Source organism: Dipodomys merriami, unplaced genomic scaffold (assembly GCF_024711535.1).
Source record: "Dipodomys merriami isolate MVZ:Mamm:240054 unplaced genomic scaffold, mDipMer1.0.p SCAF_408, whole genome shotgun sequence".
Taxonomy (NCBI): Eukaryota; Metazoa; Chordata; class Mammalia; order Rodentia; family Heteromyidae; genus Dipodomys; species Dipodomys merriami.
In genome coordinates, this window is record NW_027205693.1 from 561,931 (window position 1) to 587,140 (window position 25,210).

Sequence of the window (25,210 nt, forward strand, 5' to 3'; positions counted from 1 at the left end):
GGGCGCCGGTGCTCACGCCTGTCATCCCAGCTACTCAGGAGGCTGAGGGCTGAGAATCGCAGTTCACTGCCAGCCCAGGCAGGAAAGTCCTTGAGACTCTGATCTCCAGTGACCCACCAGAAAACCGGAAGTGGAGGTGTGGCTCCAGTGGTAGAATGATAGCTTTGAACAAAAAGACCTCAGGCCCTGAGTTCAAGTCCCATGACTGACGGAAAGAATGGGCGTCAGTTGCTGATGGAAAGTGATTTGAGGTTGCTAAACACCAGGCCTCATGGCAGCACTCAGAGGGTCCCCAGGACAGGAATGGCCACAGCGCCCTCCCACAACACTGCACAGCAGAGCCCTGGCTGCTCCCAGTGGCCATTAGATTCGGTGTCTCGCAGTACTGGTGTTTGCACCTAGGGCCTCTTGTTAGCAAGCAGCATGAATAAAAAGTTACCTGGGCGGAGTGCCAGGGAGCGATACCTGTCTGTCATTCCAGCTACTCAGGAGGCTGAGGACTGAGAGTCCAGGTTCAAAGCCAGCCTGGGCAGGAAAGTCCAAGAGACCCCAGAACCACCAGAAAAACGGAAGTGGCACTGTGGTTCAAGTGGTAGGGCACCAGCCTTGAGCTGAAGAGTTCAGGGACAGCGTCCAGGCCCCATCACCGACAAAAATTACAATGCCACATGCCAGTCCTGAGGTTGAACCCAGGCTGGGTGCTGTCCTGAGCTGTTCTCGAGGCTGGCGCTCTACTACTTGAGCCACAGCTTGTGGCAGATAAAGAGTCTCATAGATCTTTTTGGCTTCAATTGTGATCCTCAGATCTCAGCCTCCCAAGTAGCTAGGATGACTGGTGCCCGGCTCAATGATCTCCTCTGCAGGGAATTCTGGGAAGAGCCCAGGCTTCCAGGGGAACCCGTGTTCTAAGGCAGGGGCTTTGTGTACGTGGCTCCTAGAAAGTGAGGCACCCACACGTCAGAGCAGACCATTTCTGGGTGAGATCGCTCCTTTTATTGACTTATTTTAGAAACACCCCACATGGGAGGTGGAGACAGCGTAGCTAGGCTGGACGAGGCATGGCGGCGGGGCTGAATGAGGTGTGCCTGGGTCCCATCTGAAGGCCGCTTCGAAGCCTGGTGTGCTGCCCGGGCAGTACCCTGGGCCCAGGCTTTGTCTCCATTGCCCCCATTCCCATTCCAGCCTCACAGAGAGAGAGGCGCCCCACGGCCACGGTATTCATGGGACAGGCTCTACATGAGGGGCAAGGCACCCCAGGACCACAGGGTTCACAGGACAGACTCCACGCGAGGAGCAAGGCGCCCCACAGCCATGGCATTCACGGGACAGGCTCCACGCTGGGGGCAAAGCGCAATGAGTGCACAGACCCAGTGAAGGGGGGACTGTCCACTCCTAGCCCAAGTTGGAGCCTGGGGCGCCCCTCAGTTTTCTCACGCCCCCTCCCTCCACATGTCCATTTTTGTCCCTACATGGTGCACGTTTGGTTTGCTTTAAACGTGAAATGAAAACAACACTGTGGGGTTCTTTGAGGAATTCCTAACAATCCCAACATCCCAACCCCAGCCACTCTGAGGGGCCCCATTTTGGCATGGCACCGTCCACAAGGGGAGGGGAGGTTGCCTTGGTGGCCAAGACCCAGCTGCTCTCCCCCCACCTCTGCCCCTGCTGGCCTCCACCTGGCCAGGCAGAGGAAGGGGAGAGGCCCAAGGGGCTGCTCTAGAGGCGCTCGGGCTTCATGCTGAAGGGCTCCAGCCGCTCGCTCTCGGGCAGTAGGCTATTGAGCCGCTCCATGAGCGGCAGGGTCTGGTCGATGCCCAGCTGCACGCGCCGCAGGATGGCCGACATCTCCTGCACCTTCTGAATCTGCTCGGCGTACCTGGCGAAGCGCTTCTGCCGCTCCTGCATGGAGCCGAACAGGGCGCCCACTGACAGGTCCATCTGCGGGTGGAGGCAACAGAGAAGCGGCGGGCGTGAGCCTCGGCCACTGCCACCGCCACCACAGGGAGCTGCGGGGCTATGCCGGGGCCACGCGTGGCTCCACTGTGCTCCTGTGAGCTGGCAACAACGTGGGGACCCCGACCCCCCTCCCCAAACCACAGTGACCGGCCAGCTCACACTCGGGACAGACACAAGTCAGCTCACACTTAGGGGACAGACACCAGCCAGCTCATACTCGGAGACAGGCGACTGGCCAGCTCACACCTGGGGGACAGACACCAGCCAGCTCACACTCGGGGTTCAGACACCAGCCAGTTCACACTTGGGGGACAGACACCAGCCGAGTCACACTCGGGGGACAGGCGACTGGCCAGCCCAACCATACTGAACACACAGCGCTGCCGGCAGGGAGGGGGGCTGTGGCAGGGAGGGGGGCTCACACAGCTGAGGGAACCCCCAGGAATCCATGTTTCAGGTGGAGATTTTGTAACGTACAGAAAAATGAGGGCCGCCAGCACCACAGGCCACCTCGCCACTCCAAAGCAACCACAGCTGCCTCGTCCCTTCCCGCAGCCCAGCTGCCCAGATGTGGCCACGAGCCGGGCCTCTGCCAGCACCTCTCGGGTGGGCGGGCAGACTGTGAACCGGCTGCAAACCAGGGCAGGACAGGATGGGCGGGGCGTGGTGACTCGGGGCTCCAGCGCCTGCGACCAGCTAATGGGATCTCACTGAAGCGGGAAATGGTGCTGCTCACACCTGCTCACTTGTCAGTTCAGGGCCTGGATAGGGTTAAATCACATTTAAATGCTGGGCTTTGCTCTTTGCCAAAGAATACAGCCTGTGTCTCCACAGGCAGGGGGTCATCGGGGCTGGGCCTCACCGGGATCCCTGGGCCTGGGCAGGGGCCTGGGCAGCGCTGAGGTGAAGGAAGTGTGGGCCAGGCCCAGGGAAAGCAGTTTACCTCCTCCGAGGCAGGCCAGAACGAGCCCACCCTCGCCATGTGTCCTGCTGCTGCCACGGACCACAACAGCCACATTTCCTGCCAGCCAGGGGCCACAACGAGCCACGTTTCCTGCTGCCATGGACCACCATCTTGCTGCGTTTCCAGACACAATCACCACATTTCCTGCCACCACCCATTTTGCCACATTTCCTGGCGCCATGGGACCAGCTGGATTTCTCACCACAGACCAGGGGGAAGTTAGTAATGACACTGCAGGCTCGCAGCCTGACATACAGAGACAGAAAGGGAGCTCCACGTTTTCTAGAAACATCTAGAAACATCCAGCAATGTGCTATCCGGGTCTCTTGTTTTAGAGTAACCTGTCCAACTCACTTCACCATTTCAGGGTGAGGAAGGAGGAAGGGACGTCAAATGTGCTCTAAGGTTAACAAGAATCTGCCAACACTGTTACTTAGATGCACGTGATGTGGCAGCGCTTCCTGGCGAAGGGCCCCAGGGGCATGGCCAGCTCTCCCCGTGCCCAGTGGGAGGGGGGCTGGTGGCCCCAGGCCTTACCTCCTTGATCCGCTTGACCAGGGCGTTCTGGTCGAAGGCCACGGCCTCGGCGCATTGGTGCAGGTGGTCCTGGTACCGCAGGCACAGCTGCAGTACCTGCTGTGCATCCAGCTTCTCCAGACGGGCGTTGCTCGGTGAGGTCTGGCCGCTCAGGAGCCCTGCCGGGATGGGGGTGATGGGGGGAAATGTCACAGGACGGGGGGGGGGCAGTGGGGTGGAGGTCACAGGTCCAGGGTGGTGGGCAGAGGTCACGGGACAGGGACAGTGGGGCAGAGGTTACTACTCACAGCCATGCTCGGACCAGCCTTCCTTGCAGGGAATGCAGGCTGGGCTGGGCTGAGCTGCATGCACCATACCCCGCACACGCTCACAGCCCCCACCTTCGGGACACTGCTCACAGCCTCCACCTCCACAGACACCATCCGTTCACCTCACCGCCTTGGGAATGGGGGTTACTGGGCTCTCGGACACTGGCCCAGCCAGTTTGGGCCATGTGGATGGTCATGGAACACGGCAGTGGAGATGAAAGGCCATGACAGCCGAAGGTGACAAGACCCAGCGCCCCCAGGGCCCACCGATCGAGTGAGGTGTCTCCTGGCTCCTTCACTGCTGGCCCGCCCTTCCCCTTCCTCATCGGCTTGAGAATCACAGGCCTGAGCTGAGGCCCGGATCACGCAGCTGGGAAGAGCACATGCCCTGGCACTGGGGAACTTGTGGTCTGAGCTGGAGATACTGCCCCAAGCTCCAGGCTCTTGCTTGTAAGTACTGTAAGCATTGAGAATCGTGAGGTACAGGTCACGACACGATGTCCACAGAAGCGTGGCTGCCGTGGTCGTGGACAACAAGCGTAGCATGCGTGCTCTGGACCTGCCCTACACGCCCAGCTGCAGGGAGATGGGCATCAGAGACCCTGAAGCTGCAGGGGCCGCTCACCAGGTGGAGGGGTGAGGTTGGGGGGGAGTGCCTGCGGTGGTGGGGGGGAGGAAGGAGGGGAGTGGCAGGGAGCTGTTCAGTGGTAAAACACTCAGAAACAGCCCAAGCTGGGCACCAGTGGCTCACACCTGTCATCCCAGCTATTTGGGAGGCTGAGATCTGAGGATTGAGGTTTGAAGCCAGCCTGGACAGGAAAAGTAGAGCTGTGGCTCAAATGGTAGAGTGCTAGCCTTGAGCAAAAGACCTCAAGGACAGCACCCAAGCCTTGAGTTCAAGCCCCACAACCAACAACAACAAAAAAGGTCAGTAACATGTTTCCTGTGGCTTCTGCCGTAACACCCGAGTGTGGCAAGCTGCATATGCTTTTCCCACCAGCTTGCGCTGAGCTGAGCTGTGACCTGGTTTCCAGGAAATCAGGACACTGCAGAGCCAGTGTTACTGCCCAAAGGCCTTTGAAACATTACCCAGAGGCACCATGGATCCACTTGCCAGGCGCTTTGTCTGTTGCCACCTAGTGGCAGAAGGGTCTAAGCACAGAGGCTGAAGGTCTGGGCACAGAGGACACGGAAAGTCCCCACTTGACCTTGGAGGAGAGAACGATCTTGGGAAAGAATGAGGCCGTGGGAAAGGGAGAGAGAGCTCTTGGTCCAGCCCAACTCTCCTCACTTACTGTTTATATAGTGTGTGTGTGTGTGTGTGTGTGTGTGTGTGTGTGTGTGTGTGTGTGTGTGTATGTGTGTGCAGGTGTAGGTGTCAGAACCTGAGCTCTTATGCTTAAGGCCGATGGTCTACCCCTTGAGCCACAGCACCACTTCTGGCATTGGACTGCGATCCTCAGATCTCAGCCTCCTAGGGCAGCTGGAATTACAGGCGTGAGCACCTGGCTTTCTCATGGCTGTTTTTGGTACTTTATTGGTCTTTCAAGTCAGTCAAGGCCTTGTGCTCATTTCCCTGCCTGGGTGGGGATGGGGGTGGGGGTGGGGGTGCCAGGTTGCCAAACCCTTCTTAGGGGAGAGCAGGCCCGGAGCAATGGGGCGCAGGCTTAGCAAGTATGGGCACAAAGTGGTCCACCAACTCACTGCCAAGAAAACTAGGCTGCAATCATAAACAGGGCAAGGGGGCACGGCGGCGGGAGACAAGCAAATGGGGCCCGTGGCTGACCCCCCACAGGCTGGCCCAGGACGGAGCCCAGCCCTCACCTTTCAGAAGTGGCTGGAAAGCTGGGATCTCTTGCAGTTTGATGACGTCCGGGTCGTTGCTGACGTTCCGCGAGGCCTGCGAGCCCTGAGCCACCACCACGATGTCGCCCATCTTGGCTCGGTGCTTGGCAGGAGGGGTTGCTAGAAAGAGTCAGACGGCTACAGAAAGCTGGCCGGCTGCCCTGAGCCCCAGCCCAGCAAAGAGGCTTCCCACGCCATCAGCAAGCCCACTTTTACATAACACAGCGTGTGTGCTTAGGACGGGACCAGGGAGTAAGCAAGGAGGCCCGCACAGACACATGCATCCAAGAGATGGGAAGTGGACCTGCCTTGGTAGCAGTCCCAGATGCCTGCAATGTGCCTCAGCCTACACTGCTAATTACTACACTGACTGATTACTACACTACTGATTGATTACTACACCAGTTCATTACTGCTGCCACCTGTGGCTGGGCCCAGGCCATCTTAAGGGAGCCTGGCGGACTGTGCTGGGGCCGCAGTTCTGTAGCCTGTGGTGATCTCCAGTGCTTTCGTGATTCTGTTTCTGCACCGTTATCTCAGGCAAAACACAGCCAAATGTCACACCCTCACATCCCCACCTGTAATATTAGAGACCACTAAGTCAGGAGGATCTGAGATCAAAGGAGAAATTTAAAACACTATCTGTCTGGATGTTCCATGCTGAATTATAAAATGTTCCTATGTGTTTGGGATGCCTTAGACCTGTTGTCGATGGTAACCATGGTCCCCATCCTGTCACCCTGTCCAGCATGCACATGGAGTTTGGTTCTGATGGCTGTGGAAGAGCGGCAGCCGGCTTCCCCCCTCCCCCTCCCAGCGTGGCTTTATGACTTGGTCACTTGGCTGGATGAAAGAAACTCAAGCTAGGTCTGGGAAGGTGGCTCAGTGGTAGAGCGCTTGCCTTGCATGCCTGAGGCCCTGGGTTCGATCCTTCAGCACCACATAAGCAAAAACAAAAAAACCGGAAGTGGCGCTGTGGCTCAAGTGGTAGAGCGCTAGCCTTGAGCTGAAGAGCTGAGGGACAGCGCCCAGGCCCAGAGTTCAGGCCCCACGACCGGACCAAAAAAAAAAAAGAAAAGAAAAGAAAAGAAACTCAAGCCACAGCAGGGTCCCTTTGGCCAAGTCACCTCCAGATCTGCTCTGGCCCCGTGAGGATGGACTGAACTTTATCCTGCAGTCTAGAGGGTGTAGTTAATTCCCACGTGGATGGACCGAGCTCTGTTCTGCGGTCTAGAGGATGTAGTTAATTCCCAGCTCTCAGTCACACCTCGGGGCTGGCCAGCTGTTTTGGGGAAAATGAGCCGATCTCTGCTACCTTCACTCCGCCTCAGGAAAAGTCCCTTCACTTCTTTCTGGAAATGTGCGTAGCATCCCGCCACCGACTTAACGTGATTCTCGAGGGTGGGGGTGCGGGGATAAGGAGTAGAGGGGGAGATAAAGGGAGGGGGGGGGGCTTCCAACATGTTCTCCAGCTTCCCAGGTTGTACTCAAGATGCGGCCTCAGAGAGAGGCGCAGGTGAAGGGCGGGGCAGAGCGGGGAGTGGCCCCGCCCCCAACCCCCGCCAGCCCCGCCCCGCCCGCCAGCCCCGCCCCCTGCTGCAGGCAGAGACCGACGCTCGGCTTCCCAGGAAACAGCAAAGTCAACCGCCGCCACCGGCTGCCGCGGGGGTCTGCGCTAGATCTATGCCAGGGCCTGTGTGGATCGAGGCCCCCGCGTGCCGCGTTAGCCGGGTCCTGTGAGGGCGGCCCCGCCCGGCCCCGCCACGCCGCCCGGCCCGCGCCCCGACCTGAGCTGGGGTCGCTGGGGCGGCCCTCGGCCTCGGTGCTCTGCTCGCTGCCCATGGCTCCGGCGGCGCAGGGAGGGTGGGCCGCGCCCGGGCCGGAGCCTGGCGGGCGGCGAGGCCTGGCCCGCGGCTCCCGGGCTCCGTGGAGCCCGGAGAAGGAAGGCGGAAAGTGGATGTCAGCGGGCGGCGCCGCTTCCCTTCAGGTCTCGGATGCCTCAGCGCGTTGCTTCCGGGACGCGGGCTTCAGTTCCGGGTCGGGAGGACACGCCCCCTTGAGGAGGGGCGGGGAATGAGCGCGCGAGGGGCGTGACCACGCCCCCTTAAAGAGCCAGAGCCCCTCCCCCCGGGCCTGAACTGCCCCCAAAGCTAGAAAGCCCAGATTCACCTGCAAGCACCGCCCACCCGTGTAGCCACGCCCACCTGTGAGCGCGGCCTATCTGCTGTGGCCATGTCCACAATCACTTATACGCACCGCCCACCCTTGGTTAGCACGCCCACACTCGCCTGTTACCGCTGCCCACACCCCGTGACCACTCCTGCCTGCAAACACCGCCCATCTGCGGTGGCCACGCCCATTATTCCCTGTAAGCACCTCCCACCTGTGATGGTCAAGCCCACTCTATCCTGTAAGCACCGCCCACCTGCGGTGGCCACGCCCACGATCCCTCTAAGCCCCGCCTACCTGCGGTGGCCGTGCCTACTCTCCCCCGTAAGCACCTCCCAGCTGTTTTGGTCACGCCTACTCTCCCTGAAGCACCGCCCATCTGCTGTAAGCACCGCCCACCTGCCCCCAACTTGCACCAGCTGCGAGGCCGCGCCGCCCCCCAGCGGGCTGGTGCCGCGAGCCCGGGTGGGAGCTGCGCGGGGTCCGGGTCGGCGCTGCCCGGGATTATCCGGAGATGGCGTTTCCTGGCTCCGGACTCCACACCCACTGGGGCCGGCAGTGTGCCGGGCGCCAGGTAGAGGCCTGCCGTTGACACTGGGGCCGCTGGAAGAGCGGAGGGGGGGGCGGGGAGACGCTCCGGGGGCGGGGCGGGGGCGGGGCGGGACGGGGGGGGGGGGGCTGCGCTGTCCCCACTGCAAACTTTCCGCCCCAGGCGGAAGCAGGAACTGGATGCCGAGCAGGAGCCGCCGCCGCCGGGTATGGGACCCCCCCCCCCGTGCATCCCCGCACCCCAGCAACCCACGCACCCCGCCTTGCGCGCAACCCCCCCACACACTACCCCCGCGCCCCCTCGGCCGCGGGTGGATTCAGGTGCTGGCGGGTGGGAACCGGGCCCCTGTCCAGGCACCTGCAGGCCAGGGCTCCTCTCGCGGTTCTTAAAACCCAGCCAGGCCACTGGGGGCTGAGAGCTGAGGATCGCAGTTTGAAGCCAGCCCCAGCAGGAAAGTCCGTGAGACTCTTATCTCCATGAACCACCAGAAAACCAGAAGTGGAGCTGTGGCTCAAGTGGTGGAGCACCAGCCTTGAGTGAAAGAGCTGAGGGACAGCGCCCAGGCCCTGAGTTTGAGACATAGGATTAGCAAAAATAGGTAGATAGGAAGATAAGATAGACAGATAGACAGAATCTTTGGATGGAAAAACAGATGGATGGATGGATAGATAGATGGATAGATAGTTGGATAGATGGATGGATAAATAGTTGGATAGATGGATGGATAGATGGACAGATGGATAGATAGTTGGATAGATGGATGGATTGGTGGATGGATGGATAGTTAGATGGATGGATGGATAGTTGGATGGATAGATGGATGGATGATAGACAGAACTCATTAAGGGCTCTATTTCTATTCTAGAGAGAGAGTTCTCTGGGTGTCTGAGCCTGCCAGGGTGTCACCTTCGACCTCTGGGGGCCACGATGCTTCCCACGGAAGACTGCAGCTGGCTGTACACCCTGGTGACCCTCAGCCTGCTGACCCTGCGGCTGTCGGCCGGCCAGAAGTGTCTGTCCCAGAGCCTGGAGGACGTGGTCATTGACATCCAGTCCTCGCTTGCCAGAGGCATCCGGGGCGAGGAGCCCACCCATGCCGCGTCTCAGGCAGATTGCCTCCGTCGCTGCTGCTCCACGAAAAACATTGCAGGTCAGGGCGCAGGGGCCAGTAACGTGGGGGGCACACACACTGGCAGGAGTGCAGTATGAGGGCCAGGCACCACAGCTCACGCCTGTCATCCCAGCTACTCAGGAGGCTGAGATCTGAGGATCAGGGGATTGAAGCCGGACCGGGGAAGCAAAGTCTGTGAGCCTCTGTTTCCAATAAACCACTAAAAAGCTGGACAGGGAGCTGTGGCTCAAGCCGTAGAATGCCAGTCTTAAGAAAGTTCAAAGACAGTGCCCAGGCTCTGAGTTCAAGCCCCAGGACTGGCACAAAAGCAAACACACAAATCTTCCTGCCAGGCCCTGGCAGTGGCTCATACCTGTAATACCTATTTGGAGCTTTAGCTAGAAGGATCCAGGTTTGAAGACAACCTGGGGTAGATAAATCCCAGAGATTCTCATCTCCGGCAATAAGCTTGAAGTAGTGGGTGTGGTGCACATGAGAGTGCCCACATTGAGTGGAAAAAGCCACGTAAGAGCACAAGTCTGGGAGTTCAAAGCCAGTATCAGTATGCACGCATAGGCACACATACGCTCATTTTGCCAAAGAGTTTCACAACTAAGGGACAGAGAAGGGAAGGACAAGAGGTCAGTGGGACAAGTGTCTGTGGTGGACTTTAGAGGCTGGGCTTGTTCTGCTAGGCCTCCCAGGGAGGCAGGATCCCGTCCCAGCAGCCTCCCTTGGCAAACTTTCCTTCACAGGAAACAAAGTGTGCAATCTGATGATTTTTGACGCTCGAAAAGCAGAGGGGCAGCCCAACTGTTACCTGTTCTTCTGCCCCAGCAAGGAGTCCTGTCCCCTGAAGCCGGCAGCCGCCGGGCTCCACACACACAGGCTCATTCCTGGTAAGTCTTCAAGGACCTGGTTTCTTTCTTTTTTCTTTCTTTCTTTCTTTTTTTTCTGTCGGTCATGGGGCTTGAACTCTAGTCTTGGGCGCTGTCCCTTAGCTCTTCAGCTCAAGGCGAGCTCTTTACCACTTGAGCCACAGTACCACTTGGTTTTCTGAGTGGTTTATTGGAGATAAGAGTCTTATGGACTTTCCTGCCTGGGCTGGCTTTGAACCGCAATCCTTAGGTCTCAGCCTCCTGAGTAGCTGGGATGACAGGCGTGAGCTACCGGCACCCAGCAAGGATCCAGTGTCTGTGGGAGAGTTTCTCCTTAAGATTCCTTAAGTAGGATTTGAATTTTTTATTTTCTTTCTCTTTCTTTCTTTCTTTTTTTTTTCTTCTTTTTTTGCTTGTCCTGGGGTTTGAACTCTGGGCCTGGGCACTGTCCCTGAGCTTCTTTTGCTCAAAGTGAGTGCTCTACCACCTGAGCACCACTTCGTGTGTGTGTGTGTGTGTGTGTGTGTGTGTGTGTGTGTGTGTGTGTGTGTGTGTGTGTGTGTGTGTGTGTGTGTGTGTGTGATAGGTTATTAGAGCTAAGAGTCTCATGGAGTTTCCTGTCAGGGCTGGCTTTGAATGGTGATCCTCAGATCTCAGACTCCTGAGTAGCTAGGATGACAGGCATGAGCCACTGGGCACATTTTGAATTTCATTATACCAAAATTTGTTTTCCGGTGAAAGTCTTTGCTTAGTTAATTCTATGTATACCTTCCTACTAAAATAAACATACATAGGAAGGCTGGTGTCTATAATCCTAGTTATTCACAGGAGGCTGAAATCTGAGGATTGCAGTTCAAAGCCAGCCCAGGCTGGAAAATCTGTGAGACTCTTACCTCCAATAACCACCAGAAAACTGGAAATGGCACTGTGGATCAAATGGTAGAGTGGTCGCTTTGAGCTGAAGAGTTCATGGACAGCTCCCAGGCCCTGAGTTCAAGCCCCATGACTGACAAAAAATAAATCCAGAAATGGAGCTATGGCTGAAATGGTAGAGTACTAGCCTTGAGCAAAAAAACTGGGACCTCAGGTCCTGAGTTTGAGTCCATGGAATTATATCACCCCACCCATTGCTTATGAAACAGGTTTTGCTTGAGGTCCTGGAGTTTGAATTCAAGGCCTCAGGCTGGCGGGGCTGGCTCTCTACCACTTGAGCCACACCTCCAGCTCAGGAGGCTTTGTGTTGTTCTTACTTTCTGGTTTGCAATCCTGCTGGGCTGGGCTTTGATGGTCAGGTTTACAAGCATTCTTTGCACACCTACCATGGGCCTGATTCGCTGCACTTTGTCTGCACACTCCTTGCTCACTGCGCGCCCCCCCCCCCCCCCAGGTCCTATCTGAGCCTCTTACAATTCTTTTTGTACATTCTCAGATGACCACGCATGGCCGGGAGCTGCCTTGCCACACCAAGAGTTGACAGCAAACAGGACCTCCCCTGGCCCTGAGGGGACCCCAGGCACTGTCACCCCCTCTCCCCGGGAGCCCACCCGGCCCTGGGGAGGAGGCGTGTCTTCTTGGACCCTCAAAGCCTCAGACCCAGCTCAGGCCACCTCCCCAGCCAGCAGCTCTGCCACCCCAACACCTGACTCCGGAACCCCACAGATGCCCCCCGTTCCCTCCCAGCCGGTGTCTGCGGGTTTTCCAGGTGCGGGGACTTCCTTTGTGGTTCCCAGCACTGTCTTCCCTACACCTTCAGAGGCCCAGGGAGCCACGTCCAGGCTGACCACAAGCCGGGGACACGCGCCGGCCCCTGCCATGCTCTCCCTGTCCGCAACTGCCATCACGGCCACGGCCTGGGGACTTGGGGAGGCCAGGGGGCGCCCCGCCACCCCCGCCTCCCCCTTGGAGAGGTGGCTGCTGTTGGGGACCCTGCTGTCCGGTGTCCTGCTGCTGGCCCTGGGCCTGGTCCTCTTGGGCAAGGCGCTGCTCCACGCCCTACGCACCAGGCCCTACTCGCGCCTGGACTACCTGATCAACGGCGTCTACGTGGGCATCTGAGGGAAGCCATGGGAAGCCTGTCACTGACCAGCCAGGGGAAGGCCACCCACAGGTCCTCTCCCCTTCCCTCCTCTTCTTGACCTCTTCTCTCCTTCCTCCTCTCCTCTTTCCCTGCTCTTCCTCCCCCTGGTCCTTTCCCTCCCTCCTCGCCCCCCCTCCTCTCCCATCTCCTTTCTCCAGGGCTACCAGCCTGTGCCTACAGCCACTACCATCATTTTCTTTCTCTCCCTTCCTTCCTTCCTTTTTCCCTTCCTCCCTCCCTCCCTCTCTCTCTCTCTCTCTCTCTCTCTCTCTCTCTCTCTGTCTCTCTCTCTCTCTCTCTCTTTCTTTCTTTTTTTTTTTTTTTTTTTTTGTCGGTCGTGGGGCTTGAACTCTGGGCCTGGACGCTGTCCCTCAGCTCTTCAGCTTCAAGGCGAGCGCTCTACCACTTGAGCTACAGCGCCACTTCCGGTTTTCTGGTGGTTTATTGGAGATAGGAGTCTCACGGTCTCTCCTGCCCGGGCTGGCTTTAAACCGCGATCCTCAGATCTCAGCCTCCTGAGTAGCTAGGATTACAGGCGTGAGCCACCGGCGCCCGGCTCTCTCTTTCTTTCTTGTCGGTCATGGGGCTTGAGCTCTTCAGCTCAAGGCAAGCACTTACCACTTGAGCCACAGTGCCACTTTGGGTTTTCTGGTGATTCCTTGGAGATAAGAGTCTCACGGACTTGGGGCTGGGAAGGTGGCCCAGTGGTAGAGTGCTTGCCTTGCATGCATGAGGCCCTGGGTTTGATTCCTCAGCACCACATAAGCAAAAAGCCGGAAGTGGCGCTGTAGCTCAAGTGGTAGAGCGCTAGCCTTGAGCTGAAGAGCTGAGGGACAGCGCCCAGGCCCAGAGTTCAGGCCCCACAACCGGACCCAAAAAAAAAAAAAGAAGAGTCTCACGGACTTTCCTGCCTGGGCTTGGCTTTGAACCGTGATCCTCAGACCTCAGCCTCTTGAGTAGCTAGGATTATAGGTGTGAGCCACCAGGGCCTGGCTCTTTTTATTTTTTACTTTCTTTGTGCTAGTCATGGGGCTTGAACTCAGGGCCTGGGCACTGTCCTTGAGTTTCTTTTGCTCAAGGCTGGTACTCTACCACTTGAGCCACAGCACCACTTCTGTCTTTTTCTGTGTATGTAGTGCTGAGGAATCGAACCCGGGGCTCCATGCATGGTAGGCGAGCACTCTACCACTGAGCCACCTGCCTAGCCTCGATTTTTCTTTTGAAGGAGAAATAAATCAAGTCATTTGAGTGATCTGTCCCCAATTAACTGAGAATAAAACTCTACAAAGTTGCAAGTAGATTGGAATGCCGGGTGGGCCTGTGCGAGGAAGAAGGAGCGGGCATCTTGGCGCGTGAATGTTTCTGGTTCCAGATCAGGTCGATCATCGGTGATTCTAGTTACAAGGGCTTTACCTTTCTTTTTGTATGAATTTCAATCACTTATCCCAGGTGTGTTTCCTTCCAAATAAAGACCTAGATAAATCTGCTGCTCAGTAATGACAGAAGTAGGGAAGTGTGTTTTCCCAGTGAGACAACTCCCTTCCCATCAGTCCACTTGATGCCATCCCAAGGCTTTAACTCAAGGCCTACGCGCTGTCCCTGAACTTTCCCTCTCAAGCCTGGTGCTCTACCACTTGAGCCACGACTGTATATCCCGATTTTTGCTGGCTAATTGTAGGCAACTTCTCTGCTGGGTGGCTGGCTTCAAACCTCAATCCTCAGATCTCAGCCTCCTGAGTAGCTAGGATGACAGTTGACTTGCTCTGCTTATACATTTAACACTTACTGATGTTATTTACAAGCCTTTATCTGAACTCTGATCTGTGATCAGTTATTACTGTATTGGGAGCAATAGTAATAAAATGACATATAGCACCGAGATTAACATGCTGTTATTATTAATTTTGTTTAGTTGCTTTCATTTCTGGGAAATGCTTGTGGTACAGAGAGAAACAAGTTAGAGGGCAGGCAGCTGGTCAAGAGCAACAGACAGCGTTTCCAGACAAGTTACAGGAGGGCAGAGAGTCGGGAAGGCAGCCTCAAGTCCATCTCCGGATTTCAAGGTACTAATCCACAAAAAACAACAGGATTTCTGAGTCCCCTCCAGGCTGGGCTGGTAAAGATGAAAGCCGACTTCCGATGAGAACGCTGTCCCATCAGTGGGCACCAGAGGGCGCAGGAGCTGGGGTCTCCATGAAGGCCTGACTGACCCTCTTTCTACCACCTTCCTCTTCCTTTTCCTTCCCAGGGAGAAATTCGGGTCCCTTTTCCCCCATCTTTAGGGATCAACGTTTAAAGTGATATTAGAAGGGGAGCAGTCCTCCTGAAAGCATCCCTTTTTCGTCCATTTTTTTTTTCCAACTTAGCAAGCTTGACATAAATTCCCAAGGGGCTCACAGTAGGGTAATAGCAGTAGGGTGGATAAATAAAATCCTTAGTGGGTTTAATTCCGCATGTATTCCTTGCTTTATTTATTTTTGCCAGGTCTGGGGCTTGAACTTGGGGCCTGGGCGCTGTCCCTGAGGTCTTTTGCTCAAGGCTGGCGCTCTACCACTTTTAGCCATGACCTCCACTTCTGGCTTTTCGGTGATTAATTCCAGTCTCCTGGGCTTCCCTGACCAGGGGCTGGCTTTGAACCACCATCCTCAAGATCTCAGCCTCCTGAGTAGCTAGGGTTCCAGACGTGAGCCAGGGGCACCCGACTTGTTTTCCACCTTTCAAGTGGACAATCTCTCTTCCTGGCAACATCAAAGGGGCCTGGGAGACATCCACTCCTTGCCTATCTCCACCCACATGTCACAGGCCACCGGTGGCTAGAGTGCAGACCTATTTTTCCCTTCATCACGTCCTAATTACAGCGTTGGAAAGGATTAGAAAATCCAGCTTAGACAGCGGAAAGACCGGTCCAGCCTGGTCCTCCCTCCGCCCTCCACCCTCCGTCCACAGTCAATAAACGCGGGTTTGTCTAAACGCCTTCTGCCTTCCCCACGCTCTGGGTGCTGTGGCCTAGAGGAAATGAAACCTAGACAAAACGTACAAGAGTTCAGAGTGGTGGGATCGTTCCCGCCATGCAGGCCCGGGACCCCGAGACTAGTACTGCCTCCCGCGCCCCCTTCCACAGGCCACAGGCTCGGCTTCTGTGGGAAGCATGGAGAGAGGAGGACCCAGGGAGACGGGGGACACAGTAGAACGGGGAGATGATGATGGAACGGACAGGGTTTCCTAGAGATGTCATCTCACTCATGTCATCCAACTTACCACACCAATAGACCACACAGCCGAGAGACAGACAGACAGACAAAGAGACAGACAGGGCTGGGAAGGTGGTCTAGTGGTAGACTGCTTTCCTAACATGCATGCAGCCCTGGCTTTGATTCCTCAGCACCACATACACAGAAAAAGCCACAAGTGGCATTGTGGCTCAAGTGGTAGAGAACCAGCCTTGAGCAAAAGAAACTCAGGGACAGCGCCCAGGCCCTGAGTTCAAGCCCCAGAACTGACCAAAACAACAACAAAATCCAGGACAATTCTGCATTGCCAGGACTTGGTTTGGGGCTGTCCACTCCCTCCCCGGCCCCCCACCCCTACTTCTCACAGCAGCCCGGCTGGCCCCATGAGCCCTCCCAGTCTCCTCCCTGCAGTGTAGGGGGGCGGTGAAGGGGAGGGGGGGAGTCAGACTTTGAGAAAAACAAGTATGGAGAGTTGATGGTGTGTGCTGAACTTTAAAAAACGTGAAATGGTGGTGAACGGTATTTTGGAAAAGAGGCTATCTCCCAAATCGCGCTGCGTTAGTAAAGTTAATGAGGCCCTGATGTTGGGGAGTGAGACTTAGGAAAACACACTGAAAACAAATGCTTTCCTGCCTGCCAGGGGAAATGTGATCTACTGTTTAATATTCAGCCAGCCCCTGGTCAACAACATGCTTTAGAATGGTAATAATTCCACAGGCCGGCCAGGGCTCTGTGTGTGTGTGTGTGTGTGTGTGTGTGTGTGTGTGTGTGTGTGTGTGTGTGTGTGTGTGTGTGTGTGTGTGTGTGTGTGTGTGTGTGTGTGTGTAGGAGGGGGAACTAACCAGAGGCCCCTCATCTACTCCCCCCTGCATCTACTCCCCCCTGCCAGCTCTGGGCAAGGGGCTCTTTTTCATGGTTCTTGCTCCATTTTCTCAGCTCCAAAGCGGGGTGGGCGCTGGGACCGCAGCAGTGTTCGGTGTTTATGAGGCCTACTAAAGTGGCACCAAGCCACTTACAAAGGGTTAATGGCTGCTGCTCCTTTCATGACCAGGCCCTGAGACGCCTGTGATTCCACTTTCAGTGGCGTGGAGATGTCTGGAGACAGCGAAAGGCGTGTGCCGGGCGTTTCCCTTAGTGCTCCCCGCTGCCCCCTGCCCCGTGCCAGGCTCACCCCTGGCCAGTGGGGGGAAGGGGAGGAAGAAAAGCAGGCCTGCCAGGGCGCCAGGCCTCCCCTGGGAAGCACAGGGATCACGGGGAAATGGGGAACACTCCTTCCTGAGTTGTGAAGACGTGGGGCATGCAGGGGGGGGGGGGGCAGAGAAGGGGTGGCTTGCCTTCCTGGGCAGTTGGTCGCAGAAGCTGTGGCTGGAGGTCTGGGGCCTGCCTGGGTGTAACGTGTGCACATGTACATAGATGTGTGTGTGTGTGTGTATGCATGTGTGTGTGATTTCACACCACTCAGAGATTTTTTACTTTTATTTTTTTGCCAGTCCTGGGGCTTGAACTTGTGGTCTGGGCGCTGTCCCTGAGCTGCTTTTGCTCAAGGCTGGTACTCTACCACCTGAGCCACAGCGCCACTTCCAGCTCTTTCTGTGTATGTGGTGCTGAGGAATCGAACCCAGGACTTCATGCATGCAAGAGGAGCACTCTACCACTGAGCCAACTTCCCAGCCCCATTCAGAGAGGTTTAGAACAAGCTGGTTTAGAAGAAAGAGGTTGAACCCAACCAGTGATATTCACTGTCCTGAATGAATTGATCAGCACTCAGGAGACTGTGTCCAGGACTTGTCACCAGCTGGGGGAGGGGAGGGGCTTGCACCAGGCCACACCCTGCCCCGGGCCTCCACCGCAGGTGTGCATGGTGCACACTCATTTGCATGCAGAGGTACACATGCCTGTGCACCTATAGGTACAAACATGTATCCACGCCCGTGTGTGCATTGGCTATACTTGCATGTGTGTGTGTGAAATATTTCCTAGCTTGGGAGACGCTTGGGTTAGAGTTGGTTTTCTTCTCTTTTATCTGCAAGGGTGGGCATTCCCTGCAGGATTCCCTTCCAAGGCTACACTCAGGGCTGGAGCGGGTGGCAGCCAGGGAGGGCCGAACCTTATTTATCTGGAGGTGGATGTCCACTGTAGCAATGGAAGGCGAGCCCCTGTGGCTCAGGGCTTCCTCGTGCCACACCTGCCTGAGTTTCCAGCAGCAACCCTGTCTCCTCTGTGGAGCTGGAGAGCTGTGGAGGAGGAGCACAGGGACCAGGACTTGGGCTGCAGGCCCAGCTCACAGGTTGCTGAGAGAAAGTCGTTAGTGGGGTGACTCACACAAGCGGGGAAGTCCAGTTCTCAGGGTGCCAAAGATGAGACAGATTAGGCCCTAGGCAGGGGGCTCCAGGCAGTCTTGTGAATGGGTTACAGATTACAACTACCTTGGGTAGGGAGGGGAGGGAGGGAGAGAGTTCTATTTACATTCATAATAAACCCTCACTGTTAATCTTCCAGATGACATATTTTTCTTTTTTTTTTTTTTTGCCAGTCATAGGGCCTGAACTCATGGCCTAGGCACTGTCCCTCAGCTCTTCAGCTCAAGGCTAGCGCTCTACCACTTGAGCCACAGAACCACTTTTACTACTTTTTCTACTTATGTGGTGCTGAGGAATCAAACCCAGAGCCTTATGCATGCAAGGCAAGCGCTCTACCACTGAGCCATCTTCCCAGCCCCTACTTTTTTTTTTTTTTTTGAGTTGTTGTGGAGCTTGAATTCAGGGCCTGAGCACTGTCCCTGAGCTCTGTCACTCAAGGCTGGTGCTCTACCACTTGAGCCACAGCACTACTTCCGGTTTTCTGGTGGTTCATTGGGAGATCAGAGTCTCATGGACTTTCCTACCCTGGCTGGCTTTGAACCACAATCCTCAGATCTCAGCCTCCTGAATACTTAGGATTCCAGGCATGAGTCACTAGTGTCCGGCTCTCATAATATTCCCATTGTTAAAAAATATAAAAGTGGGCTGGGATGTAGCTCAGTGGCAAAGCGCTTACCTAGCAAGTGCAACGTCCTGGGTTCGATCCCCAGTACCAAAAAAGACAAAAAAAATACAGTTAAAAAAAAACACCAAACAACAACAAAAAAAAGTATGGGGGGGGGTGGGAGATGGGAAGGGATGGGAAGGGGAAACAAAGGAGGAGGCAACAATGCTTGGTAAGAAATGTACTCATTACCTTGCCCATGTAATTGTAACCCCTCTGTATGGTATTTTCACAATTAAAATATATATATATATATATATATATATATATATATATATATATATATATATATATATATATATATATATATATATAGAAGTAGGCTGGGAATGTAGCTCAGTGGTAGAGTGCTTGTCTAGCATGTGTGAAGCCCTGGGTTCGATTCCTCAGTACCACACACAGAAAAAGCTGGAAGTAGCACTGTGGCTCAAATGGTAGAGGGCTAGCCTGGAGCAAAAGCAGTGCAGGGACAGCGCCCAGGTCCTGAGTTCAAGTCCCAGGACTTGAAAGGAATAAAAAAAAAAGTATAATACAAACAACTTTTTTTTTTTTTTTTTGTCAGTCATGGGACTTGAACTCTGGGCCTGGGCGCTGTCCCTCAGCTCTTCAGCTCAAGGCTAGCGCTCTACCGCTTGAGCCACAGCGCCACTTCCAGTTTTCTAGTGATTTATTGGAGATCAGAGTCTCACAGACTTTCCTGCCGGGGCTGGCTTTGAACCGTGATACTCAGATCTCAGCCTCCTGAGTGGCTGGGATGGCAGGATTACAGCCACCGGCGCCTGGCTTTACAAACAACTTCTTGTGTCCAATCACCTGAGACTGGCTGGCCTGCCCTACTTCTTAGCGTTATTCCCTACGAATACAGACCTCTGTAAGAATCAGAGTTTGCTCTGTGTGTGTACGCGCGTGCGCACACGTGAGCAAAACCGCCAGGGCTAAGGGTCTGGGCCCTCTCCCTGGCTTTTCCGCTCAAGGCTGGTGCTCTACCATGTGATCCACAGCTCCTCCTCTGGCTTTTTAGTGGTTCATTGGTCAGAGTCCTCCAATCTCAGTCTCCTGAGTAGCTAAGATGACAGGTGCCCAGCTAGTAAGTTTTCTCATTTCCTGAGAACAAGCCCCTCCTTCCTGGGGACCCATCCCATGCTGCCCAGGTCAGGAACAAGCACCCTCACTACTGGAGGGTGGGATGGGGCCTGTGGCCAGCCGAAGTATGGAAAGTGGTTTCCCATCACCCCCTCCTCCCAGCACAGGGCCTCGAAGCCTTCATCTCCTTCCCCAGCCCACATTCTCTCCTCCTCTGCTCGCCACAGATCCGCTTCACATTCTGTTTATTCAGAAAATAAAGGCCATGAAATCCTGTCTGGCTCTATCTCCCTATCCCCCAACCCCCCCATCTATAGCTGCAGGAGCTCAGGCAGGTTCTGTGGTCCCTGAGGGGAGCATCTTAAAGAGGAGAATACAGGAAATCTTTTATATATTTTATAAAAACCTATCATGAGGCTGTCATTGCCACCATCCCTCCCATCTCTCAGGAAGAAGCAGGTGGGGGCGGGGGCGGGGGAAATGTGGCTCAAGTATTACAGTGTTTGTCCCCCACGCCTTGAGCTAAATACCCAATACCTGTGGTCTGTCCCCCCCCCCCCCCCCCACACTAAGCACTGCTTTTGGCAAGCTGTCTGCTGGATTGTGGGCACACCTTTCTTGGTCCCTAGGTTCCACCTATCTTCAGAACCCTAACTTCTGTGTAAGGTCTGTCTGGTGATTCCCCACTGGACTTGTAGATTCTATTTACTCATTCATGAGTACCCCCACCGCTGAGCCACACCTCCAGCCCCTTTCCCACAGTCTTTTTTTTTAAAGATGTGTTTTTGTGCGACCACTGGGACTTGAACTCGGGGTCTGGGTGCTGTCCCTGTCCCTTATCTTTTTTTTTTTTTAGCCCAAAGCTGGGGCTCTGAAGATGGAAGCCATGGCTGGCTCCACTTCCAGTGTTTTGGTGGTTCAATACAGATAAGACAGATAAGTGTCTCATGGAGGGCTGGGAAGGTGGCTCAGTGGTAGAGTGCTCACCTTGCATGCATGAGGCCCTGGGTTCCTCAGCACCACATAAGCAGAAAAAGCCGAAAGTGGCGCTGTGGCTCAAGTGGTAGAGCGCCAACCTTGATCTGAAGAGCTGAGGGACAGCGTTCAAGACCTAGGACAAAAAAAAAATAGACATAAAAGCCGGGCGCTGTGGCTCACGCCTGTCATCCTACCTACCCAGGGGGCCGAGATCTGAGGATCATGGTTTAAAGCCAGCTTGGGCAGGAAAATCGGTGATTTTTATCTCCAATGAACCACTAGAAAACTGGAAGTGGCGCTGTGGCTCAAGTGGTAGAGCGCCAGCCTTGAGTGAAAGAGCTCAGGGACAGCGCCCAGGCCCTGAGTTCAAGACCCAGGAGTGGAAAAACGCAAAACAAAGAAACGGAACTGTCTAAAGCTCTTACACAGCCCCCTAACTTGGTTGGTTCAGGTCTTTGGTGACCCCCTGCCTGACCCCTGTCCCCGGGCACGCAGCGTGGAGGGCGCCGTGCCTGACCTGACCCTGGACCCCGCGGCGTGGAGGACACTATGCCTGATCTGACCTCCGACGCCGACCCCGCGGCGTGGAGGGCGCCGTGCCTGACCCGACCCCGAGCCCGGAGGGCCGCCCGGCCCCCAGCTCCGGCCGCCGCAGCCCCACCTGCCCGTGCCGGGCCGGGCGCACAAAGAGCGGCGCTGGCGGCGGCCGGGCCGAGCCGCAGAAAGTAGTTCCGGCCGCTCCCTCGGGGTGTCCGACGTCGGGCACGCCCTCCGCGGGGAGGGCCGGCCCGGGAAGGAGTCCGCTCGGAGTGCGCCCCGGGATTGCCGGCTGCGGGCCACCGATCTCGGCCCGCGCGCCCCGGCTCCTCCGGGCGGCCGCGTGAGGCCGCGGGGCGGTGCCGCCGCTTCCCCTTCGCGCCTGCGCGGGCGGCGCCGAGCGGGCGGGGGCGGGGCGGCCGCGCGGAGGGAGACGCGGGCGGCGGAGCGACACTCGTCCATGGCGCGTCGTGCGTCGCCGTGCGTCGTGGCGCGTCGTCCGCCGCGCCGCCGCGCCGCTGCGCGAGGGGCCGGGGCTGAATGAGGAGCGGCGCGGGGCAGCGCGGCGCCAGGGGAGGAGGCGGCGGGATGGGAGCCGACGCCGGCGTCGCGCGGGCCCGGGCCGGGGCGGCGCGGTAGAGAGGGCGGCGGCGGCGGCGGCGGCGGCGCGCGCGCGCGCGCGGGGCCTGGACCGGCTCCTTTCTTCTTCCCGGGTCGGGGAGCCGGGCGGCATGAGCGAGCACCCCCGCCGCTGCGGCGGCCGCCCCGGCCCCTCGCCTCCGCGTCCAGTGGCGGCGCGGCGCCGCTGAGGAGAACGCGGGGAGGACCATGGGGGCCGTGCTGAGGAGCCTGCTGGCCTGCAGCCTCTGCGCGCTGCTGCGAGGTGAGCGGGGCCGCGGGGGCCGGGGCGAGGGGCGCGGGGCCGGGGCGCGGGGCGCGGGGCGCGGGAGGCCTGGTCGTGGAGGAGGCCGGGGCCGGGGCGAGGCGGCCCGGGCGGAGGAGAATGGCCGTGCCCACCGCCGGGCCTCGGCGCACCCCGCCGGGGCGCCAGGCATCCCTCACTCCTCCCGGGCACCCGGGCGCCTCGCCGGGGCCCCGTGCACCCCGCGATCACGTAGCGCTGTCGGGCCGGCTGCCCCGGTGACCCCGGCCCCCCCCACCCCCCGCTCCCGCGGTGACCCCGGCCCCCAGCTCCCGCGGTTATCCTGGCCCCGCACTCCGGCTCTCACGGTGTGCGACTCCCAGGTGCGGCCGGCCGGACTCCTCCCAGGTTTGGTTCCCCAGCGGGGGTCAGCCGCTGGGGGACGTGGGGTCACCCCTGGAATCCAGGGCGCCGCCCCCCCCCCACTTTCGTGGCGTGGGACGTGGAGGGGCCGCGCGGGACGGGCTCCGGACGGTGCCGCCGCCGCCGCCCTCGGGCTCAGCTGGGATCCCCGCGGCGTCCGCCCGCCCTGGCCCGCCAGGCCCCCCCCCCCCCGAAGGTCCCGGGCGGGACCCCGACTCCGGTGAGCGCGGCCGGCCGGGAAGGCCGGGGCTCGGCTCCCTGCCGTCCCCGGGTTCCGGTCAGCTCTGGTCGCGGGACTGCGGTCCTGGGCGCGGCCGGTGTGCGCTGTCTGTCCGTCTGTCAGTCTGTGGGGGTATCTGGAATAAGAGTGACGGCCTCCACTCGTTTAAAGTGTCATTTCACCGTTCAGTTGTACAGCGGGGTCGGGTAATGAGTGCACTTCTTCTTTTTTTGGGAACAACTGTACCCCTTTCCCTTTTTCCCAGTTGGCCCCTCCAGGCCTGGCCCACAAGGTTCATGGTTCATTCTCCACATAGTGGCTCCTGAATAGCACGACTGTAACAGCGCCCGTTTCCTCGATTGTGGATATAAATACACCCACGAATAATATAAAACATAACATGGATTAAAGGAGGATAACCGTGGGGAAGGAACCCAAAGGTGTAACATACTTTTTATGGAAATGAATTGCAGGAAATGGAAACTTTTTTTGTAATTGATGTTGTTGGTGGTAGTGTTAGCTTTCGCGTTTTTCTTTTTGGAGAGGGCAAAAGGGGGGGGTGTTGCAGAAAGGGAGGGAGGAAGGATGAACAAATGGTGTCTTTATTTTGAGAAGGAATATTGACTTTCTTTTTTTTGGGGGGGGGGTCCAGTTGTGGGGCCTGAACTCTGGGCCTGGGCGCTGTCCCTCAGCTCTTCAGCTCAAGGCTAGCGCTCTACCACTTGAGCCACAGCGCCACTTCCAGCTTTTTTCTTTTTGCTTATGTGGTGCTGAGGAATTGAACCCAGGGTCTCATGCATCCAAAGCAAGCTCTCTACCACTGAGCCACCTTCCCAGCCCGGGAATATTGACTTTCATTACTGCTCTGCACCATTATTTGGCTTGTACATGATACGATGTGTACTTAATAATTATGACTCATGGCAGTCATATTCCAAACTGTCTAGTTCCACATCTAAACTCCAGGAAGATAATGCTTGTTTAATATTCATGTCAGAGAACCCGACACTGTGCTATGTACTTGAGAAGTTTAATAAGTATCTGTTTACTATAGTGTACTCTTGGCTATTGAATTTGACACAAGAGAGGTTAACAGAGTTAACACTGGAGAGCCAGCCAGTGGATTGCTTAGATTTGGGGAAATGTAAATCCAAACCTAGGCTGTGTCTGGATGCTCTGTTGTATTTCTTGGAGAAGGGTGTGAGGGAAATGCTGTTTATTTTAACCCCAGATTAGAGTCCAGAGTTGAATTGGTTCATTACTTGTGTTTGGAGAAGTTTCCCTTGCAGTAATGTGTTTTGAAGTACGATTATATAAGTCCTAGAAGAGTTAATAGTCTCTCTTATTTTTAATAACCAAAGTTTTCCAAAGTAGAGCACTTTTATTTTTGTGGTGGTCCTTTGGCTTGAACTTAGTGTTCTGATGATGACCCTGAGAGAGATTTTTTTTTTTGCTCAATGCTGGTCTCTACACCTCCACTTCCAGCTTTTTGGTGGTTAATTGGAGATAAGTCTCATAGACTTTCCCTGTCTGTGCTGGCTTTGAACCGTGATCTTCAGATGTCAGCCTCTTGAGTAGCTGGGATAACAAGAATGGTTGATGGAAGAGGTTCTGATTTACATTCTCATCTTTCTTTGAGTATGTTGTCCTTAGTCAGTCTTGGACTCCCAGGAGTAAAATGTGATGCATTAGTTGTAGTCAGCTCATTTTCTTCACAGAAGAGTTGGAGCTTTAACATTCAGTGTGTGAGAGTTTCGAAGACTCTGTGTCCGGTTGTTTTGTTTAATCAGCAGTGAAAAGCCAGGGAGTTCTGTCAACATCCAGACCGCATCTCTTTCCTGCTATCTATCAGGTGACAAGGTGTAATGAAAAAGGCTCAAGATTTCAGCCTAAAGTCTTAGAGCTGAAGCTTCATTACTTAAGTTTTGTGTTTCTGGTCTGGACAGTCTTTCCTTGTGCCTTTTTTTTTTCTTCATGTATACATAGTAACATATATATATATATATATGTAGTGTATGTATACATATATTTACATATAGCATAGTATATAGTACGTATGTAAAATGTGGGGAGGGATACATGTCTGACTTCTTTGCAGGTTATTAAACATGTTAAATAAAGGAGCACATACGGCTTCTTTTTTGTTCTGGGGCCTGAACTCTGGGCCTGGGTGTTGTCCCTCAGCTCTTCAGCTCAAGGCGAGAGCTTTATCACTTGAGCTACAGCTCCACTTCCATCAGTCCCTCTTTTAAAGATACTAAAATGTTTAAAACTTGTTACTCACAAATTTGTGAAGAAAAATGCTCATACCTCCTAACATTTTGTCTTTTCAAAAGTAAGCCCTAAGGGCTGGGAAAGTGGCTCAGTGGTAGAGTGCTTGCCTTGCATGCATGAGGCCCTGGGTTTGATTCCTCAGCACCATGACTGATTAAAAAAAAAAAAAAAGAGGGACTGGTTA

The 25,210-nt window shown here is 55.9% G+C and overlaps 3 protein-coding genes across 11 annotated transcripts in view; 2 read left to right on the forward strand and 1 right to left on the reverse strand.

The window, feature by feature from the left end:
• Nucleotides 1–970: 970 nt before the first annotated feature.
• LOC138806775 (BLOC-1-related complex subunit 5) lies at nucleotides 971–8,234 on the reverse strand. Of its 7 annotated transcripts, none has more exons than XM_069992125.1 (6): nucleotides 8,179–8,234; nucleotides 7,398–7,665; nucleotides 5,590–5,730; nucleotides 3,458–3,615; nucleotides 2,900–3,034; nucleotides 971–1,938 (listed from the first exon to the last, which is right to left on the reverse strand). In XM_069992125.1, exons 2-6 carry the CDS (start codon nucleotides 7,450–7,452, stop codon nucleotides 1,717–1,719), a joined length of 711 nt encoding a protein of 236 aa, XP_069848226.1. In that variant the 5' UTR covers nucleotides 7,453–7,665; nucleotides 8,179–8,234; the 3' UTR covers nucleotides 971–1,716. The 7 variants fall into 7 exon arrangements, 6 of the variants coding, with proteins under 6 accessions (XP_069848226.1, XP_069848224.1, XP_069848225.1 ...); XR_011365981.1 differs by lacking the exons at nucleotides 7,398–7,665; nucleotides 8,179–8,234 and adding exons at nucleotides 2,434–2,717; nucleotides 6,926–7,144 and having other exon boundaries at nucleotides 1,852–1,938; XM_069992123.1 differs by lacking the exons at nucleotides 7,398–7,665; nucleotides 8,179–8,234 and adding an exon at nucleotides 6,926–7,136.
• Nucleotides 8,188–14,276, forward strand: LOC138806774 (MANSC domain-containing protein 1-like). 2 transcript variants are annotated; one of them, XM_069992122.1, is made up of 4 exons: nucleotides 8,188–8,353; nucleotides 9,195–9,479; nucleotides 10,196–10,339; nucleotides 11,748–14,276. In XM_069992122.1, the coding sequence occupies exons 2-4, from the start codon at nucleotides 9,257–9,259 to the stop codon at nucleotides 12,371–12,373; spliced, it is 993 nt and encodes a 330-aa protein (XP_069848223.1). In that variant the 5' UTR covers nucleotides 8,188–8,353; nucleotides 9,195–9,256; the 3' UTR covers nucleotides 12,374–14,276. The 2 variants fall into 2 exon arrangements, with proteins under 2 accessions (XP_069848223.1, XP_069848222.1); XM_069992121.1 differs by lacking the exon at nucleotides 8,188–8,353 and adding an exon at nucleotides 8,474–8,535.
• A 7,720-nt stretch (nucleotides 14,277–21,996) lies between these two features.
• LOC138806777 (low-density lipoprotein receptor-related protein 6) overlaps nucleotides 21,997–25,210 on the forward strand; it is a 90,572-nt gene continuing 87,358 nt past the window's right edge. For both annotated transcript variants that reach the window (XM_069992130.1, XM_069992129.1), the window contains exon 1: nucleotides 21,997–22,130. In XM_069992130.1, coding sequence (XP_069848231.1) covers nucleotides 22,076–22,130 — 55 coding nt within the window. In that variant the 5' untranslated portion in view covers nucleotides 21,997–22,075. The remainder of the gene's footprint in view (nucleotides 22,131–25,210) is intronic.